Below are 20,723 nucleotides of genomic sequence, written 5' to 3' on the forward strand. Positions count from 1 at the left end.
ACCCTGTGCTCGTCAAGATCAAATTAAAGTAAACAGTACAAAGTGGGTTACATTCTCGTAAGGCGCATATGTATTTTTTAGAGTGAAGCTTGTTATAGATGAAACATCATGTATATGTTGATGCAATATATTACGTACGTCGAAAGGTTTATGAAGTGAGATGAGGGTGGTATTTCATGATGATTCAGTTTTCTTATGCTGATTAGTTAGGAACACCGATTAATTCAACTGCGCATTGAGATTACGGCAAAGAGTAAAGGAGACACTACCTATGTGGTCGTAACGCGTTGTCACGGACATGAGCATAAAACAGGCGTACGTAGCTACGGCATTACTGCAGTATGTAGGACACCCACTGACAACATGTGTGCAGTGCATTGTCAAAAATCATACGCCGTAAAACTGACCATTTTTTATTGGAATAGGTGTGTGAGACACAGATGTGAATTGTTAGAATCACCTTGCCGTTTTATCTTATGTATACGCTGCAGTTTTCTTTTCTTAGCTAGTGTTCAGCTATACATTTTCAGGCATATACTCGAGTACAAGTTTAAAATTCCGGAGATGCCCCACCCAGACGACCGAGAAGCGCGGCAGCCGATCGACTCCGCGACTAAACAAGTAGTTCCTCTCATGCACTCGGTGATGTTCACCGAAGGCGGCGTCACCGGCCGTCCGGCTCATGGCGTCAGTCTGGAATGCGCGCTAATTGGTGTATTCTTGTGTGCATCAGCCTTCGGGAGAAAAGGTCGCAGACTTCTAAAGTTGTACCCGACTATAGATATATCTCCGGTTGCGCTAGTAGTTAAACAATCAAAGCCATGAAGCAGCAGCCTCGTTAAAAAATGTCACTCGGGTGACCGAAAACCCGAGGTGAAGAAGCGATTCCAACCAGCGACTTCAAGTACGGCCCTTTAATTTGGCTTCATATAGGTAACTTCACATACTGCGTGCGAAGCTGGCATGTTACTTGAAGAGATCACTTATTGTGGGGACAAGGTATTTAGCGATGCCCTATGACACTTGGGCGCAATTTACTGCGAAACTCCTTATCATTTGGGTGCACGTCGCGACGAACGCCCCTTATCCATGTGGCATAGCGCTGGCGTGTATTGTGCAACCGTGCCTGCGTGTTATCAAGAGATTCCGAGTGGGACCCAACGCGTCGCAGCACACGGGGATAAAGAGTCGACAAGAGCGCAGGTGCGACCGGGGCACGCACGTTATCCGGTCAGCGAGTGGCGAGGCAAGGTCCACACATCAAAACGCAAGGATGATTCCAACGGTCGTCATTGCCTGCCTGATCCTGGCGTTTGCCGGTGAGAATATCTTATACGAATAACTCTCACGATTTCACTCTAAACAGACAGAGGTAAAGTGTTGATCCGTTGTCCCGCTGCATGTCACGGACATTACGCTGCCGCGCAATGTTTTCATCATGTAATGTGCCGCAGTGTCCGCTTGACGTTGTAGCTGTTATTCTAGCGGTGTACGGACCTCAAAATTGTTACAGCTACGTGAATGTGTGTTACTTTTCCGTAGCTTTGTTGATTGTTTGCGGCTTCATTTTTTCCAGAGTCATTTGTAGTCGTACCCTATACAGAAATCATTGCCAACTTACAAGTTATAAAGTTTCAGGAGTCAAAGGATAGAACTCCCAAGATTCAATAATCGTGGTAAAGTAGCCTGCTGCTGCATATACACAGACCCACTCAGGTCTGTTACACACATTATACTATGCCGATCGTGTAACGAAATGCGTTCGAAATTGCTTGTAAATCATTAGCAATCAGACAATAAATTACGCGTATTAGACTAACTTTTACACAAAAGGAGTAATGCGATTGATATCAATGAATGTATGCGAGAATGCCATCCGAGCAGCTCGCATTCGCTTATAGAAATCCAAAATGTCGTGGCTTTCCTTCGTTCATTTTTATTTTTTGTGCACAGTAGTGAATTCCAGCTGCTTTAACAATGAAGAGCAAGACTGAGCTGACAGAGAGCGCAGTTGTCACGCCCTTAGTTGACATTTATGAGTGATATCACTGGATACGGCTCAGTGAGCTCGAAGGGAGCTTTCATATCAGGCCTCAATATCACTCGCTTCATGCTCGCCCGAGAGCGAGTCGTAGGTATTACTTCAACTATGGGCGTCAACTAATGGTGTAACAGCTGCGCTCTCCAAGAAGTAAAGCTTCGATTTTCTGCGCACAATTAACCAGAATTCGCTACGGTATACACAATAGGCACTGTACACTTATTGCACTTCTACAAACGGTTGTCAGATTGCGTGCTTCGGGGCTTGCATTCTGGTCAATTGGTCTGGCTGCTTTGGTTAAAAATAATTAACTTAGTCTATCTAGCGTAATTGTATGCCTAATTACTATGTGGAGTCATATTAAAACGTATACCTGCACGGTAAAAGCCAGTCAGATGAAATCAATGCATTTTTTTTTTTATTCTTAAAAAGTATTTGTCGCTCCTTGAAGACTCCACAGTCATATGGTTCCCTATCTCGGTTGGTTAGCAATAGTTCTTAATTACGAACCGTTCTAGCATTTGGGCTATTGTTTTCGGAGTTCGCTTTAACAAATGGAAAGGCATTACTGGAGGAGATGAGGGAGCAGGACTAAAGCGCGTGGTGGAGGTTGTTAAATAGTCGAAAGACCATGCGAGAAGTGTAGGCTCCGTCGCACCAAATTAGCCGGTCAATGGTTGGTTTCAATGCTTGCGCTCTCGTTTTACTGCCCCCGTGACGCTGATGTTGCTGGGTCACCGGATGACTTCGGCTTTCTACGCCAGAACTGTGCTCTACTAGCTGGAAATTTGAAGTTTCAAAATGTCGAGCGGGCGTACAATATGGATCGAGCGAAATGTCATCGGTATTTTGTGATGGCATTTCGAAATAAACATACGACATATCCATCGTACTTTGTGTCTCTGCTAGTATGGCATCCTGTTTCTCAATTTCTGTGCATTTAGCAATCAGTCTGAATCTGTTGTTTTGCACTGTCCTAAGTGCTGTATACCACATATGCACGATACCTGGCAAGGCACCACGACACTGTCGCCGCAAAAATCACCTTAGCGCTGTTAGCTCCCTTCAATAATGACACTAAAATTGGTATACGTATGCTTCAGGGCTTATTATAAGGAAAGTATTCCATCCCTCCCTCGTCTTCTGCGTCTGTTTTTGCCACTTTATCCCTTTGCAAAGTGAACGGCAGCAAACTGGACGTCGCGGGGTTAACCTTCTTGCATTTATGCTTTTGTCTCCCTCTCTCTAATTTGGGGTTAGAGGCTGCACTTAGATTACAGGCTGCGCAGCATATTCAACAACGGCACTAAGCATGCAAACATAGTATGAACACAGCCAAGGCCAACTACCACTTTTGACTGGCCCAGCATATCACCCCTAATCCGAAATACTTTTAAGCTATCTACATATAGAGTAAAAATCGAGAAAAATCTTGAATTTCAAGTATTTTTCACTGGGCCGCACTAATATCTAAAATCAGTACTAAAGAATATTTCGAAAGTGGATACTTGATTTATTACACTCAACTAGAGACAACACAACTAGGATTGATAAGCTAGAATATAGATATAAATATAAATGCATTAATAGAAGTGAGGAATTCGTAGACGCTGTGACACAGCAGTGTCGATGAAAAGTCTTCTCATCTTTGGGTATTTTCACCTTGCTACTGAAGTTGCATAAACGTTAGAAACGTTGTGACCTCTTCCAATTTGCTGCATATTTAATCTAAAATCAGCCTAAAGGATCATGCTTCTCTTTCTCAGTGTGTGTGCGTGTGTGCGTGTGTGTGTGTCTTTGACGAGTGTTAGACCGATGTCAGCACAGGTTTATCACATTACGCACAGCTTCTTTCATCCCTAAGAGCGTAGGATATCTATTACTTCTATCTCTAGCGCCTCATGAGTGTGTAGTCGACGTAAAAAGCTGCGCACCATTTCCGAAAGTGTGAGCACAGTGTGAGCTTGTCTCCCACAAGCGATAAGCACGCGTTTGACGCGCTACGGTCTTTTTGGGCCGTCGTAAAGTGTTGCAAGGATGCGCGATCTTTGGGCGCTTTCCACGAAGCCAGCGCCAGCACAACATCATATAAGCGAGCCACCGATAAGACTACGTCAACATCTGCATGAACAAGCTCTTCTGTGTGTTCGGCCGTGACGTATACGTGTGCACATTCGCGCGCTTTGCAGAGCTTGGCTCATTCGTCGCGATGTCAGGCCTACACATCTGTATAGAGGGTTTCACTGTATACTAACACAGGCCCTGGACCGCTTCCGGTTTCCTGCGCTGGCGTAGGCTAGCAGGATTGGCGGGGAACAAAAGCCTTGGCGAGTAGCCCGTAGAGTTTCAACACTTTTCTCCCTGTGTCTAGCAAAATATTTGAATTAAGTATTCTTCTATGCTACACACAACACTAAAAGAGTTAGTCTTTAACTATAAGCGCCTTTCTTTTATGTGAAACTGGAAAAAGAGTATTCCCTTACTCTGACAAATCTGAAAAAAAAAAACGCTTTACGCTTCGGTGTTGCAGAATAATAAATGAGGTGACCGGAAGTTTTTTGGGGTACACCGAGTGCTCCTGCTATCGCAATCTTGAAACCGACTATACGGTTTAACATGTCAAAATCATGATATATTATGAGGCACGTCGCAGTGGAGAACTCCGAGTATAATTTTGACCACCTCGGATTCTTTAACGGCAAATAAATCTAATTACGCAGACGCTTTGGCGTTTCTCCCCCATTTGAATGCGGGCGCGCCGTTGTCGGGAATCGAACTTGCACCCTCGTGCTTGTTAGCGAAAGCGGCCACCACGGCGTGCGTCTGAGCCAGATATGGCATTCCGCTTCTGAGCGCAAGGTTGCCCGTTCAATTCCCGCGCCCCACGGAACCTCAATGCGAATGCGCCTACGTAAACCATACTTTGAGAGAAAGGAAGACGGAAATGCTTTAATGGCGTGCTGGAGATGTTAGCCAGGCTATTCGCCTGACATGCTACTCCAGGTGCCATGGAACGGTTATGATACATACACCAATAAACACAGAAAAGCACATACAGCCACACACTCACATATAGATTACACTATTTATTCACGTTAAAAGAGCTCAAGGTGAGTGTAGAGCCATCTAGTATGTTCAGGGTAACCGATAAATAAGGCAGCGCGCGCGAAATAAACCAGAGAACTTCCACAGCGATCAAGATGAAAAAAAGGAGGCACGCTTTAATTTATTTGAACATCCATTCACTACTGTATACAGCAACTCAAATTTTAAATTTGAAAATGTCCACCTTCAACTTTCATACAGGCCTCCGGACGCTTCCGGATGTTCTTCGAAATAGCCGAGATGTCTTGGTGGGTGATTCCACCCATAGTCTTCTGCAGAGCGCGTTTAAGGAATTTGATGGATTTGTGCTTTGAAAGAGCACACGTTTTGCTCTCGTATCCCCCGAAATGCGGAGACTAACAGATTGAGAACGTGGTATTGGCCGGGCCCAACATCCTTCGTCCAGAAGCCGGGAAGGTGCGACTCACAACGTTCGAGTCTCCTTCGCCCTTTGGGCAGCGGCCCAGTGCTGCTGCAGCCCCCACTCAATGTTTTCTGCATTCACTTGAGCCCCGGCAATGGTGGCGCTCCAATGGTGACCATTGTGACAATGGTGACGATGGTCATAAGCGTGCGCAGGGTTCCCCTTCAGGGGGGGCGAAGGTTCGTCGCAGCGCCCCCCTCCCTATTATGTCAATGTATGCGGCTGTCTTTGCACCCCTCTTCTCGCCCCCCCTACAATGTATAGGGCTGACTTTGCGCCCCCCCTTCTCGCCCCCTTGCCCCCCCCCACCCTCTGCGCACGCCTATGACGATGGTGACCATTGTGGCGCTGGGCACTGGGACACTGCACGCGGCACAATGCACGCAGCACACTGGGGCACTCGTTACGGGTCGAAATCAACATCCTAATTGCTCTATATGCGCAAATTCATCTAAGCGGGAGCACGACGGAACTGACGACGGCCTAAATAGAAGTATAAGACAGATCACTTGCAAAGTAATGCGAACTTCTTCAGCCCCTGTTAGTAAATTCACTCCTTTTGCTATGTGGGCAGCGTGACCCGGACGGAGGCCTAAAGGGAACGGACACACACAAGCGCTGACTGAGAGCTGGTTTTATTTATTTCACGCATGTGGTTAATAAATACAAAAGAGGATCTCATGACGCGTGCATATCGTTACAGGGTGTCATTTCGTTACGCCATTTAAAAATTGCACTTCCTTAGCATGCATAGCGATAGAGGTCTCGCTGACACACATAGTACCTCGCTTCAGATGCATGTGGTAAGCTTCCACAATATCGCGATTGATTTGGTTATTACTCTTACGCAGTACCTCTGTCAAGTATGTTCAACTACCAACTCGCCCAGCTTGCCGTTTTAATTCACTCCTTATTGCTCTCTACACGGACACTACACAAACGAGAAACATTTCGTTTAGCGCTATGTTAGCGAAAATTACAGTTCTCAAAAGTCATTCAATTACTTCAAGTTCACTCGAATATATGAACAATACTTTTAGCAATGTGCAGAAAATTTCGTGAAACTTTAGAAACTCCTTGGTTTCGCATTAGAAAAGGTTCGAAAAAATGTTGGTGGTGCTGGCTGTTATTCGCTGTTTAAAGCTACTAACTAGTTATAGTCAACGTATATATAAAGAATACACTAGACGTAACTCACTGATAACCTACAAGTTATGCTTTATAGGCAGATACAGAACAACGGTGTAGCGCGTGTATATATACACATATATATATATATACATATATATATATATATATATATATATATATATATATATATATATATATATATATATATAGATAGAGAGAGAGAGAGAGAGAGAGAGAGAGAGAGAGAAGGAATGTATGAAAGGCAGGGAGGTTAACTAGACTATGCGTCCAGTTTGCTACCCTACACATGGGAAGGGGGAATTAGGAAGTAAAAGAGAGAGAGAAGGATAGACACATTTCGCATCACACGCACAGTGCCGAGTTTCACCGGCGGTCGCTCAATGAAGTTGCTTTCAAGTACCGCAGGAGGGCTCGTGTGGCTTTCTGGGCTGATGTGCTGTGCGACCAGGCTCCTCTAAGATCTTTCCTTCATTAAAGGGCCGATCATCGAGTCTATTCAAGGCACACTGTAGAGTCCGACGATCTTCATCAAATTGGGGACAGGGGCACAAGAGATGTTCAATAGTCTCTACACAGTTGCAGCTTTCGCACATGGATGAATCTGCCATGCCAATGCGATGGCTGAATGAGTTGGTAAACGCTACACCGATCCACAACCGGCACAGCATTGCAGCGTCACGTCGAGAAGTCTTGGATGGCAGTTGTAGCTGGAGTAACGATTGAAGGTTCTGTGGGAGACGATAGGAGTTAAGCGGATAATTCGAGTGCGCAAGCGTGGCATTATGCGCGATGTGACGAAGTTCTCTAGCAGCGTCTACTCTTGACAAGGGTATGAACAGCGTGGGCGCTCCATCGTGAGCACATCGGGCAGCGTCGTCGGCGAGGTGGTTACCACTGGTGCCGCAGTGACCCGGCAGCCATTGTCGTGCCAATGTCGGCATTGTCGGCAGGAGCCATTTTCGGTAGCCAATGTCGTGTCCTTGATTAACGGCGCGATGACAAATTTCATTAATATGAGACAGCAACTGGTGGTAGTTTCCACGTCGTAGACTTCGCACGCATTCAAGGGCGGCTTTAGAGTCGCAGAACATGGCCCATCTACTAGGGGATTCTTGCATAAAAACTCCATAGCGGCTTGAAAAGCGGCGAGCTCGGAGCCCGTAGATGTCGTGACGTGTGAGGTCTTCAACTTGACTGTGATTGACCGAGATGGTACCCACAAAGGCACCTGTCGAACTTCCCGAGACCGAACCGTCCGCGTAAACATGAATTCGGTTAGCATACGACAAATGCAAAAGGTCCAATGATATCTGCTTGAGGGCTGCAGATGACAGGCTTGCCTTTTTAGATATCCCCGGCACCAGGGCTGGGCAAAGATACTTTGAAATTGTATCGCGATACGATACAAGATATTCAGACAAGAAGTATTTCAGATACAGATACAAGATACCACAACACCGATTGTATCCGATGCGATACATTCCAATTGTATTTTAAGATACTTCGATACATTCCGAAATTTGTTAATATATATCTGTCTATACGGTAATGTAGCACTCAACGCCGATGCACAAAAATGTTCTCTTGAAAGTTTATTAACTGCGACCATTTTTGTTTCATTTGAATGCAATGTCTGTTAGTATCTCAAAACTTTTGTATCTCTTGCTGAAGGTATCTTACTTTCGTTCTGAAACAAGTTATTGGGGTTGATTTAGCTGCATATCATGAAAGCTCTTTATACTATTCGCTGATAACGGTTTTTGCTTCCCGCTTTTGTAATTGGGTGGAGTCGATGCTCTGCTTGCCGACCAGCTAGCGGGATGCGATCTAATCACAAGAACTTCAACAAGAAGCCTCCGCACAATGGTGCAAATACCGTTGTTAAGTTCTACCTTGCCCGTAAACGTAGCACGGTTTTCGCAATACCCGATCACCGGACAGGTGTACATCAGCGAGAAGCTGGTAGTGACATTCTTTGCTACGCATCGTGTTTACGCAGAGGACATAAAAATCACACCATCTCCCGCTAAAGGGGACCATGAGGCGATGCGAAGCAGTGTTTCGGCATGTAGAGCCCGCGTTTCAGAGGTGGAGTGGTGAGGGGAAAGGGGAGAGGGGAAGTGGAGAGGGAGAGGTGATGTGGAGAAGGGAAAGGGGGAGGGGAGCGGTGAGGGGAAGTGGAGAGGAGGAAAGGGGAGGGAGAAGACAAGGGGCGGGGGAAAGGGGAGGAGAGAGGGGAGTGGAGAGGGGAAGTGGAGAGGGTTTGCGCATGCGCAGTAAGGGTGGTCACGCCGCACACCACCACCACCACCAGCACCGGATTGAACTCCGCTATAGGACGTTTCACATATAAAACTGCAATTGCTTTTATTTTCTACATATCTGCTGGCGTAAAGCGTTCGTTAGCGACATGCTCAGCAATGCGCGATCTTTTAACAATCTTTCTTTCATGAGAGAACATCTGCAGCTTTGTTTCACAAGTTGGAAATTCTACCTTTTGATTATATAAGGCAACATAAAACAGCAGTCACCGTCAGTAATAGCATTACATACAGTGTACCTTTCGATGTATCAATATTTTCTTCCTCCAACCGCGTAACTAGATGCATGACATCGCGCAATTTTAATCTTCCACCTACAAACAACGTCTATGGTGAACGCTTACTGCAGTTCGCAGGAGTTAAAGCATGGAAATAAAATACCACTTCAGATAAAAGATGCAAAGGGTTTCCCACATGCACTTAAAAAATATTTGCTTCATGAAGAACAATAAAATATAACCATGCACAAAACCTTACGCATATTTTTGGTGCTTCGACTATACTCGTTTTGATTATATAATGATGTACAAAAGTGAAAACAATGTTGCAATGATTACCTACATTTGAGTATGTGCTATCATGCATATGAGTTATGCACTACCTCATCTTAAACCCTGACGAAATCTTTTTTGTATACTTTTGTTTTCCTTTCCTTAATTAGTTTTCTTTTGATGATGTTTTGCTTTGTTTCACAAGTTGTTATTGTGCTTATATATTTTTTTCCGTTAGACCCCCTACTAGCCTATGGTTATGGGTCTAATCAGTGTTGTGAATTTACATGAACTGTATCGTAACCAACTTCAATAAAGCAATAAAGCAATAAAAGCCCAGGAAACGTGTCAGACGTGTTCTATAGTTTCACGAAGTGCCGCAGGACACCGCCGCTTTTTACACTATATTGCCACTTAAGCGCTGATGACCTGGTCATTAGTAACAGTAAAAATATTTGGAGAAGACTAAAAAAGAAAAACAAATATACCTAAGTAAAATAGAAAAGCGATTCTGCATCAAACACATCGAATAAGTCGATGGCGGCACCCCCAAGAGCTAATAATAATTGTTGCGTTTAACGTCCCAAAGAACCACCATATGATAATGATAGATGCCGTAGTGGAGGGCTCCGGAAATTTCGACCACGTGATGTTATCCGCGATGCGCAGCGCCTATAGGGGCGCCACTGAAAACCGCTCGCGGGTCGCGTAGCAGACGCCTCATTTGCGCGCGTGCGATTCGCCGGTTGTGCGCGTCCCAGGTAATTACTTTTGCGGCAACAGTGTGCGCAAAGGAGCCGTACTTTATAATAGTGGACATGTGTCCGATGTCACAGCTGTGTGGGACGACAATGTCCCCATACGCGACAAGTGTTTGTCACAGACAATCGACAACAAGCTTCTCCTACGAAGTGGAGCTCATCGTAAGTACACCGCTTTCTTTATAACGTCCCGATCACTAACGCCTGCATGCGTTGACGCGTGAACCAATGTTTTTTCTCGACACTGTAGCTTCGTTTACGTGCCATGTGCTGATATAGTAGATTTTGAGGGAGCGCTGTCGCACCGGCGTATATATTTCACAGGGTCGGCCACGTGAAGGATCAGCGTTGGTATAACTTTGAAACCAGCACGATAAACTTGTGAAAAAATAAACGATAAGCTTGTCATCATCGGTGCAGAAGCGCACAGCGAACATTCTGCACCGATGATCGCATTCCAGTGCCATCAATAGGTACAATGCAGCCGATTTCGTACAGCACACGTGTGATTCCACGGCGCTTTTTTAAAGGAGCCGTCACCTGCCCTACATTCTCTCGCATTGCGCTTCGCGCCATTCGTTTTTCAAGTGAGCCAAGGTATCGCGTCTGATCAGTAATAACAACCTCATGTGAATTGTAGTGTCTACAATGCAGGCGAGGCGACCAAGTGTAAACGTAGTAGCGTTCGCTGAAAACGTAGCGACAAAAAAGAAGAAATAAAAACACGGTAATCGTTCTAACACTGCCGTAAACAAAGCGCGATTGCTTAGCTTCTACGTCGTACAGCCGCAATCCACCGCCGCCGTCGCTTTCGCTCATGAAATAGCACCGGAAACCTGTAGATGTGCGTTCATGGCGATTTTTTGTGTGTGTTTGAGCAGCCGACAACGCAGCAGGTATTTTTCGACATCGCTGAGGCCCGCCAGAATCGTTAAATCACGATGAAGAACACATCCATCCGTGCACTCGCGTATAGATGCTCGCGGGAACACTGCTCGCCGGGCCCCGCGAGCGCTTCCGAGCCATGGCGGCAGATGGCGTCGTCGGCGCTTTGCGCATCGCCTATAAAACTTAAATATAAGCACATGAGCATCGAATTCCGGCTGCCGCGACCTACGGGTTAGCAGTCAAGCACCATAACCACTGGACTACCGCTGCGGGTAACCCCTAATAGCTATGAGAATGAGGCATTTAAGGTAAGACCGCAGAAAATTTAGTGCCTACGTAAAATAGCGTAAACCGACTTGATGAGTTGCTCATTAGAAAAACTGAGCATTTTGTATAACAATGTTTCTTTAAGCCCTTTGCTAACATCTTTGAGATAGCTGCTAATAATTTACGTTATTATAATCAAAACTCAATTTCGCTAAGCAGAATTTTTAATACTGTATGCTCCAAGCACGCGCAGAATTGAATATTATATATTTGTTCTCAACGTCGCCTTGACATAACAGTAAACTTAAGTAGAATATAAGTCTGTAACCAGTAGCAGAAATGATGCAGACAGCTAAAAGTAAGAATAAAGCAGAGATCTCGAGCTTACCTTGCCAGCACGATAAAGACATATTGCCACAAGCAGAGCCGAAAAAAGCAATACAGGCGACATAGGTAATGTATGGAATGGAAAAGGACAGCTTAGAAAGAACTTGTGCTCCCAATCCAATTATGATTTTGAAAACCCATTGAATAAAAATTTGGCAGATCCCACGTACCGTGGGAATCGATGTTATGCGAAGCATGCGCGGGATGGTGACTGTGGCGTATTTTTTCACATTGAGCGAAACGTTACGGAATGATGCTAGAGAAATGTGGAATTGGCATACGCACACTCATATGTTGAAGAGTCGCATATCTATTATAAAACTAGTTGTTTACAGTTGCGTAACCATGGCAAGTGCAACATGGGTGTTACCAACAGCAGACGCGGTAAGCTGATGTGTAGTACTTATATTCTTCAATACTGGATAGCGCGAATCCGAACAGGACAAAGAAGGAACACAGATGCACAGTGCAGGCGTTATTCGCTACTAAGCTGCATTCAGAAAAGTTTCCCTAGATATATACACAGCCGAGTGGCACGCGCAGGCGCACTGCATGTACGTTACAGTCACAGTTGGAGTTATGTTTATACTTGTCCGTTATGACGGAGAACGCACGTTTCACGAAACCGTCTGTATATGTAGAAGGGGTTCTTGACAATTCTTCAACAAGGTCATCATCACCGTGATCAGTGAGCACCAGCAGCAGAACGGGACTTGTTAATCGGATCCGTTCCTAAGTGTAGGGAAGTGCAAGGTGTGGTGGACCTCAAGGTCCGCCGGCAACCAGACTGTCGTTTAGAAGAATAGACGGCACGTCCGAACGAACACTTTAATGGAACATGAAGAAAAAAAGATGGTTTCGTGCCCTCGAGCGAGCGGCAGCTCGTGAGGAGTAATCACGATGATGATTAACGGCGTCTGCTAGGCTGATGAAGACGAAGTTCCAACATCTTCCCGCGCCCAACAGATGGCGTCACTCGACTTCCAGTGGGTAGAGCATTTGAACAGGGCGGTTGATTTCTGCTCCGCCCGGCAACTGGAGAGAACAGGAGCGAACTTTTCCATCGCGTCCGTTATGTAGTCGTCTTATCCTTGCCATCACCCAAACTTGCCGAGGGCGTTGTTTGTCGCCGATAAGAACTAAGTTTCCTTCCTTCAGCAAGTCAGTGCGTTTCTCTTTGTTGACGGCGAAGTTTTTTAGTTCGACCAAATATTCCTTCTGCCAACGTTTCCAAAAGGTTTGTAAGCTTTCTTCTCGCTTCTGAAAGAGGCTGATCAGCTGGTCTTCGCTTTTAGCATCTTTCGGTATTTCATAAGGGGGCAGAGATGTAATTCTTCACCCCACTAGAAAACTTGCTGGGCAAAGTGGGTAGGGCTCATCAACAGCATTGTAAACAAATGTCAAAGGACGTGAATTCAGCACGGCCTCTACTTCTGTTAAAAGCGTGCTGAGCTCTGTGAAACCTACAAGTCTCCGTCCAAGCATTTTTCTCAAGCAGTTCTTCACAGAGCGTACTAATCTCTCGCAGAAGCTTCCCCACCAGGGAGCACTTGGGCACAGGAACTTCCAATGAATTTCCGATGCCGCGAAAAACGAGATTACATCCGGGTGTCGAACAGCCTTCCACAATTTCTCAAGCACCTTTGATGTTTTCATAAAGGTTCGGGCATTGTCGCTGTATATGGTTCTACAAATTCCTCTTCTCGAAATAAATCTTCTGAAGGCACAGAGAAAGTTTTCCGTAGTCATGTCTTCGACCAACTCTAAGTGGATCGCCCGCGTAACAGCACAAGTGAATAGTGCAATATAAGCACGCTGATGTTCACTTCCTCTGACGTATAATGGTCCAGCAAAGTCAATTCCTGTTACGAGAAAAGGTTCGGCCTTCGTACATCTGTCACTTGGTAAAGAAGGTGTTTCTTGCTGAACTGGCTTTGCTTGCATTCGCTGACACACCAGGCATTGGCGTATGACTTTCTTGACTAGTTGTCTGGCCTGTGGAACCCAAAATCGTTCACGAATCTGTATAAGCGTATCTCGCACGCCACAATGAAGAATCTTCGTATGGGCTTGTCGGATAGTCAGCGTTGTGAAATAACTGTCTCTTGGTAAAAGGATCAGATTCTGAGCTCCGTAGTTCTCGCTCTGGCTGAGAGCACGACCTTGTACACGAATCAGTCCACCATTGTCCAATAGAAGCCGTAGATGTCTAACTTGGCTTAGCGATTTAACAGGCTTGTTTTCCGAAAGGTGCGTCATTTCATCGCGAAAGTGTATCTTTTGCTCGGCCCGTATCAGATACAATTCAGCTTCTTGTAGTTCTTCTGTCAGAAGCTCCTGTGATGATATGGGCACTCTTTTAAGCTTCTTCGTGTATCTCAACACCCACGCTGTGACTCGCAGAAGTTTGACGCGGGAGCTGAACCGCTCCGTGTCAATTAGTCGTTCTAATGGTGGTTTCGCGCTGACAGCATGAGTCATAGTTGTGGAAGCACATTCTGGTACTTCTCCTCGCATGTCTTGACAAGAGTCTTCTGGCCATCTTGAGGGATCGGTCATCCATTTTGGTCCATGCCACCACAGTTCTGTCTGATGTAGTTTCTCAGCTGATATACCTCTTGTGAATAAGTCTGCGGGATTTTCCTTGCCTGGGCAGAAACGCCAAAACGAGAGATCTGTAAGTTTTTGGATTTCAGCCACCCGATTTCTGACGAATGTCTTCCATGCCGTTGGTTCCTTCCGAATCCAGCAGAGCGTAATTTGTGAGTCGGACCAAATTGTTACCTTCTTGAAATGTAGGTCAGTGTTGCTTGAAAGGTAACGGTAAATGCGTGCTGCCAGAAGAGCAGACATCAACTCAAGTCGAGCCAGGGTTATTGTTTTGATTGGCGCAACCCTCGTCTTCGCAAACAGGATTGCACTACAAGCTTCGCCCTTCGAATCAAACATGGAAGCGTACGCTCCTGCTCCGTATGCCGGTTCGCTAGCGTCGGCAAAAGTGTGTAGGTACGTCTCAAAAATCGGCCTTCGCATTCCGGCTCCCAGAAACCTGGGAACGTGGATGTCTTGGAGATGCGTTACTTCTTGACTCCATTTTAACCATGCGCCCGCCAAATGGGTTGGTAACGGTTCATCCCACTCTAGATTAGCTTTCCAAAGGTCTTGCAGAAATATCTTCGCTCTCACAAGAAAGGGAGACATGAGACCTAACGGGTCATAAAACCTTGCCACAGCTTGTAGAGCAAAACGCTTGGTCACTTCATGCTGCGAAATAAAGTGCAAGATGCTCATAGGATGGAAACAGAAGCTGTCATTCTCCGTGTTCCAAGACATCCCAAGAACTTTCAGCATTCCTGGCGGCGTACAAAGGGGTTGGTCTTGTGTTACGATGGAATCTTGAAAACAGGCAGTCACTGCAGGGTCATTGCTTTTCCACTTCCTGATGTTCATAGATGCATCCTTGAATATTTTCACTATTTCTTCATGCATCCTAATAGCATCTTGTGTTGAGTCGGCTCCTATCAGAAGGTCATCCATGTACATGGATTTCTGAAGCAGGAGAGCCGTCGATTTGTAGCGGTTTTCGGCGTACCGGAAATGGTGTTGCAGGGTGGCCATCAGAAGAAAAGGGCTTGAAGTTGCTCCAAACGGCACTCTGGTCATTCTCCAGATTTCTTCTTCTGGTAATGGTTGATTTGCCTCGGGAGAATTGGCGAACCAGAGGAATCGGAGGGAATCTCTGTCCTCTTCATGTAGACCAATCTGAAGGAATGCCTTTTCCACATCTGCTGTCATAGCCACCTTGTATCTCCGGAAACGCAAGAGGAGTGTGGCGACGTCGGGGTTTAAGTTCGGACCGGATTCCAAGTTGTCGTTCAGTGATTTCGCTCCGCGTTCATGGGAGGACGCGTCAAAAACGATGCGAATCTTTGTTGTAGTCCGGTCTTCCTTGATCACGGCTCGATGCGGCATGTAGTGCGGTCGGTGATCACGTGTGTAACTTGAACTGGAAACTCGTTCTGCTGAACCTTCTTCTAGATATGCACGTATGGTCTTGTCATATTTTTCCAGAAGGCTGTGGTCCTTCATGAGCTTGCGCATCAAATTTCCAAGGCATTTAGTGGCCACAGAGAAATTCTCTTCAAGTTCTACAGTTTTCTTCCAAGGAAGTCGAACTTGATAACGACCGTCCTTTGTAGTTATATTTCGTTCGAATTCTTGTAGTGTCTGTTCGCTGTCTGAGATGCTTTCTTCATCTTTGACGCCGATACTTTCCAGATTCCAAAATTGCGTGAGAGCATCCGAAACCGTGTCTTTTTCAATGCAGGTTCGAAGTACTACGGCGGTTGAGCAGTGAATCATTTTTCCTGAGATAGGTAGTGGACCTTGCACAGTCCATCCTAGTTTAGTGTGCACAGCCTTTAGATCTTTCCATCTGTTGCACACACTTCTCACATCACCGGTCACAAAACGCCAGTAGTAGTCGGACCCAACGAGCAAGGAAATGGAGTTTTCGTTTTCTCCTTTTAGACAAAGGGCTCGCGTGTCCAATCCAGTTTGCTCCATCTTCCTTGTGACTTCTTCGCTTGGAATTGGAATGTGCTCGCTACAGATGTCCTCTACTTCTAAAGCATCGATTATAATCGGTTCCTTCTTGGCTTCTTCGAAAATGCTGACACGGACTCTTCTCATTGTTTTCTGCGTCTTGTGACCTCCGAAAACTCCAACTGTCACCGTTTCTTCTTGCAACAGCTGGCAGCCAAGTTGGCGAGATGCTTCGATGGTGATGAAGCTCCGCTGACTCCCTCCATCGAAGAGTACCCTGTAGTACCTTGAAGACATCGTGCCTGCTATCTTGGCTGTCAAGGACTGTAATACTATAACAGGGCTCGCTTGTTCCGAGAGGAGATTGACTGCTGTCGCAGAAGCCTCGTTTGCCTTCTTCCGGAAGTCCGGGTCACACATGGATGTTGCATGTCGTCGAGAGCATCTGTCGCATTTTTGTCGTCCCCTGCAGTCTCTTGCCATGTGACCTTGCTTGAGACAACGAAAGCATCGCCCGGCCTTGGCGAGAATCTGCTTCTTGACCGCCAAATTCGTTTCGTCGTCGCAGACTTCGGCACGATGCTTCGTCGACTTACAAAATAGACATGGATCAGGCTTCCCCAGCACACTTTGCAGGGACGCTGCTGACGACATAGTACGATGCCTTACTCGTCGCGGCATCTCTCCAGTTGGTTGAGGGATTTCAGGTCTTGGGGACGCACACGCCGCCAGAGTTTCTCTGCAATGAAGCTGATGTTCGAGGAACTCCAGAAGATCTTGCAGCTCTTTCTCGATTTCTGTCGTCCTGTCCTGTGGGTCCCTTTGCGCTTGCATCGTTGATACCGCAGTTGTCGTCGGCTTCTGAAGTTCATGATACTTGAGCACCAAATCGGATGGTATGACTCGCAAGAGAATCTCCCGTAGCATGGAGCAGTATGTGTTGGGGCTTGTTCCAAGCGCTTTGAGACTCCTCACATGTACTTGCACTACGTCGTAGAGGTCTCGAAGTTCGGTGGTGCTAGAAGACGACAAGACTGGCCTGAGATCTAAGAGGCTTCGAAGATGTTCCTGAACGATAATCCTCTCGTCCCCGAAGCGTTTCTTGAGGATATGTATTGCGTCTTCATAGCACTCTCCCGTTGCCTGGAGTCCGGAAATGGCTGCAGCGGCAGTTCCAGTGACACGCGTGCTCAAGTAGTTGAATTTCTCGGCAGCGCTGAGGTCGTCGTTGTTGTGCACTGCCGTCGAGAACTGCATCCAAAATCGATGCCATTTTTGTCGGTTGCCGTCGAATTTCTGCAGTTCTAGTTGCGGTAGTCTCGACCTGAAACTGACGGAAGCTTGGCGCGTTGTCGTCAAAGCTTGGCTAGTCGTCGGGCGCGAGGCTTGAGACGACTGGTTGTTCAGAATCGCAAAGCGAAGCTTTGCCGTCAATGTGACAATCTTGTCTCCATAATTGCTCGCGTCTATCATCTCTGTCTCGATCAGCTCGTCAGGCGTCTCGTCTATTAGGCTTTCATCGATCTTCGTTATCTGTGCGTAGATCGCGTTGATTCGGTCAATTGAAACGCTGACCTGTGACGATGACAGCTCTTGTTCTCGTAGGAGGCCTTCCGCTTCTTGGACGATGCCATCCAGTTGCGAGCGCAGGCACTTGCGTCGTCGGAGTAGCCGTTCCATTGGTCAGTCGGCAGCCGAGAACTCTTCGCCAAAGGCTCAGGGGTCGCAACGCGACACCTTGAATCGATGAGGCGTCGTTCGGAAGATCCCGCTGGGTTTCGGCACCATGTGGTGGACCTCAAGGTCCGCCGGCAACCAGACTGTCGTTTAGAAGAATAGACGGCACGTCCGAACGAACACTTTAATGGAAAATTAAGAAAAAAAGATGGTTTCGTGCCCTCGAGCGAGCGGCAGCTCGTGAAGAGTAATCACGATGATGATTAACGGCGTCTGCTAGGCTGATGAAGACGAAGTTCCAACACAAGGTATAGTGCACCTGGTGGAAATCCTGAATGCGTCTTAAGATGAAATCATCTATGATGCCTCGTGTCGTGGACGTGGCAGCGAGGTCTTTTGATGCCCTCTCCACATCCAATCCGTCTTTCACGTAGTATAAGGACCAAGCTTTGTTGGATCTTGATAAATCAATGTTGAAGTCACCGGTAGTGATGAGAGGCCTGGTTCTCTGAGCAGGTTTATTGTAGGAAGCGTTGCTGCCGGTTTTTGCGTAATCCACGTGGTCCACGTTGCGGACCACTGGGACGAGTGGATAGTAGTTCAGTGTCTTCCAGGGGTGTTCTGTCTTCAGTTTCCTCACTTTCCTTGCGTCCGCCGTGGTGGTGTAGCGGTTAAGGTGCTCGGCTGCTGACCCGAAGGTCGCGGGTTCGATCCCGGCCGCGGCGGCCTCATTTCGATTGAGGCAAAATGCTAGATGCCCGTGTTCTCTGCGATCTCGGTATACGTTAAAGAATACCCTATGATCAAAATTTCCGGAGCCCTTCGATACGGCTTTTTTCATATCATATCGTAGTTTTCGGACGTAAAACCCCAACAATTATTATCACTTTCGTTGCGTATCAGTGTGAGTGTTCGCGGTTGCTGTATTGGTTGAGACTCTGTATCACCTGTGGTGCATACCCTCATAACATTAAATCTGGTTTACAGGTATGTGCCACACGTGACTGAGAGAAAGAGTTTTCATGACGTACGCGACAGGTATTTTGCGTAATTCATGTCATGACCAGTGAATCGTGTTCGTCATGCACTGATCCTCTGCTATGGCAATTTTGGTATATTATAAATTATGGAGACGACTAGGAGAGCGCCCAGACGTAGGCGGCTAGATAGATAGATACGAAGACAGAAACGGCCAGAGTGCCTGAGGTTCGCTAAGAAATGCTTCGCATTTAAAAGAAAAAGAGACGTACGCCAAAATAGCTTCTATTAAACAAATGCTTGTTCTGTTAAATCCAGCATCAGTACCAGCGGTGCTATAGCTGTTCGAATCTCGTTTGCATATAAGTCAATCTCATTGCATGTAAGCCAAACTTGCATCAACGAGGTCCTTCAGATCACCGATATGTGAAAGCGACGAGACGCAGAGCAACCCCTTTTCTTGCTTTCTTCAGACTTCGTAACGAAGCACAACGCAAGAGAAACTTCGATAACGACACTACAGCGGCATCCGAATTTGTGCAAAAGATACCGCACACACTGGTATACGTGGCATAGGACAGTTGATAAGAGCCAAGTGCCATAGCACTGACACAGCTAAAAAAAAGAATACGTGAAAAAAAAATGTCCTGTGGGCATAGACGTTCGCGCGTTTGTCTGTCGAGACGATGCGAGCGCCACCACGTGACTCTGCTCCCTCAATAGGGACGCTCAGAGCTCATCCCTGCCCTCGCTGGAAAACTCTGGCGAAAAGATAAAATAATGTGACTGTCTTAAGTTTTAATCTGGTGGCTTAGTGGGAGCAGTATCGGCTTGAGGAGCGAAGTTCAACCAACGTTTATTGTTTCGCATCGTGGTGTTGCGATCGCAGTATCTTGTATCTTAAGATACACGATACATTCTTCAATGTATCGGAAATACAGATACTGATACACGTCTCGTGAGACGTATCGCGATCCAAATACAAGATACCCAAAGAGTATCTAAGATAGTATCGAAGATACATGTATCTTCGATACTGCCCAGCACTGCCCGGCACTTCAAGGTGCACAGTGGGTCTTTTCAGGCACCACTCCGGAGATAGGGGCATGGTTGCGGGCGAGAATCTCCACGAGGTGGAATGCTGGTTAGCCGCAACAACTTTGGAAAACGCTGCCTTTGGTCTTTCTAGTGGCAAGCTAGCGAGATGGTGGTCTGGCACTCTGGATATGTAACGGATATATGCCCGGAGTGTGTCGACAGTTATATATGTCGTAATCGGGTGGTCTTTGGCAATAGCAATCGCTGTTGCCGTGTTAGCACACCAAGGTAGTCCCAGGATGTGCGGAGAACATGGCCTTGAATGCTTTGCAGGACCCGGATGTTAATTTTTCCGGCGTTGGAAAGCACCGGCGCGCTATACCTCAAATATCCCAAGGAGAGCGCTCTGTACAGTTGAAGCATAGATGACACGGATGTGCCCCACGTTTTACCGGCGAGAAGTCTCATTACGTGTGTGATACAGGTGATGCTCTTCTTTAAGTGCGAGATGTGAGCACTCCACGAAAGATCTCTGTCAGTAATGATGCCCAAGAACCGGTGACGCCTAGTATACGAAAGCCTCACGTTGTCGATGGAAACGGGATGCCAGATCATGGGCTTGCGTGTAAAAGGGACTAAGGCGCACTT

General features: G+C 46.5%; 1 protein-coding gene across 1 annotated transcript in view; it reads left to right on the top strand.

Moving 5' to 3' along the window:
• Nucleotides 1-1,156: 1,156 nt before the first annotated feature.
• LOC119394473 (uncharacterized) overlaps nucleotides 1,157-20,723 on the top strand; it is a 49,608-nt gene continuing 30,041 nt past the window's right edge. Inside the window, exon 1 of the mRNA XM_037661777.1 lies at nucleotides 1,157-1,319. Coding sequence (XP_037517705.1) covers nucleotides 1,274-1,319 — 46 coding nt within the window. The 5' untranslated portion in view covers nucleotides 1,157-1,273. The remainder of the gene's footprint in view (nucleotides 1,320-20,723) is intronic.

Source organism: Rhipicephalus sanguineus, chromosome 1 (assembly GCF_013339695.2).
Source record: "Rhipicephalus sanguineus isolate Rsan-2018 chromosome 1, BIME_Rsan_1.4, whole genome shotgun sequence".
Classification (NCBI taxonomy): domain Eukaryota; kingdom Metazoa; phylum Arthropoda; class Arachnida; order Ixodida; family Ixodidae; genus Rhipicephalus; species Rhipicephalus sanguineus.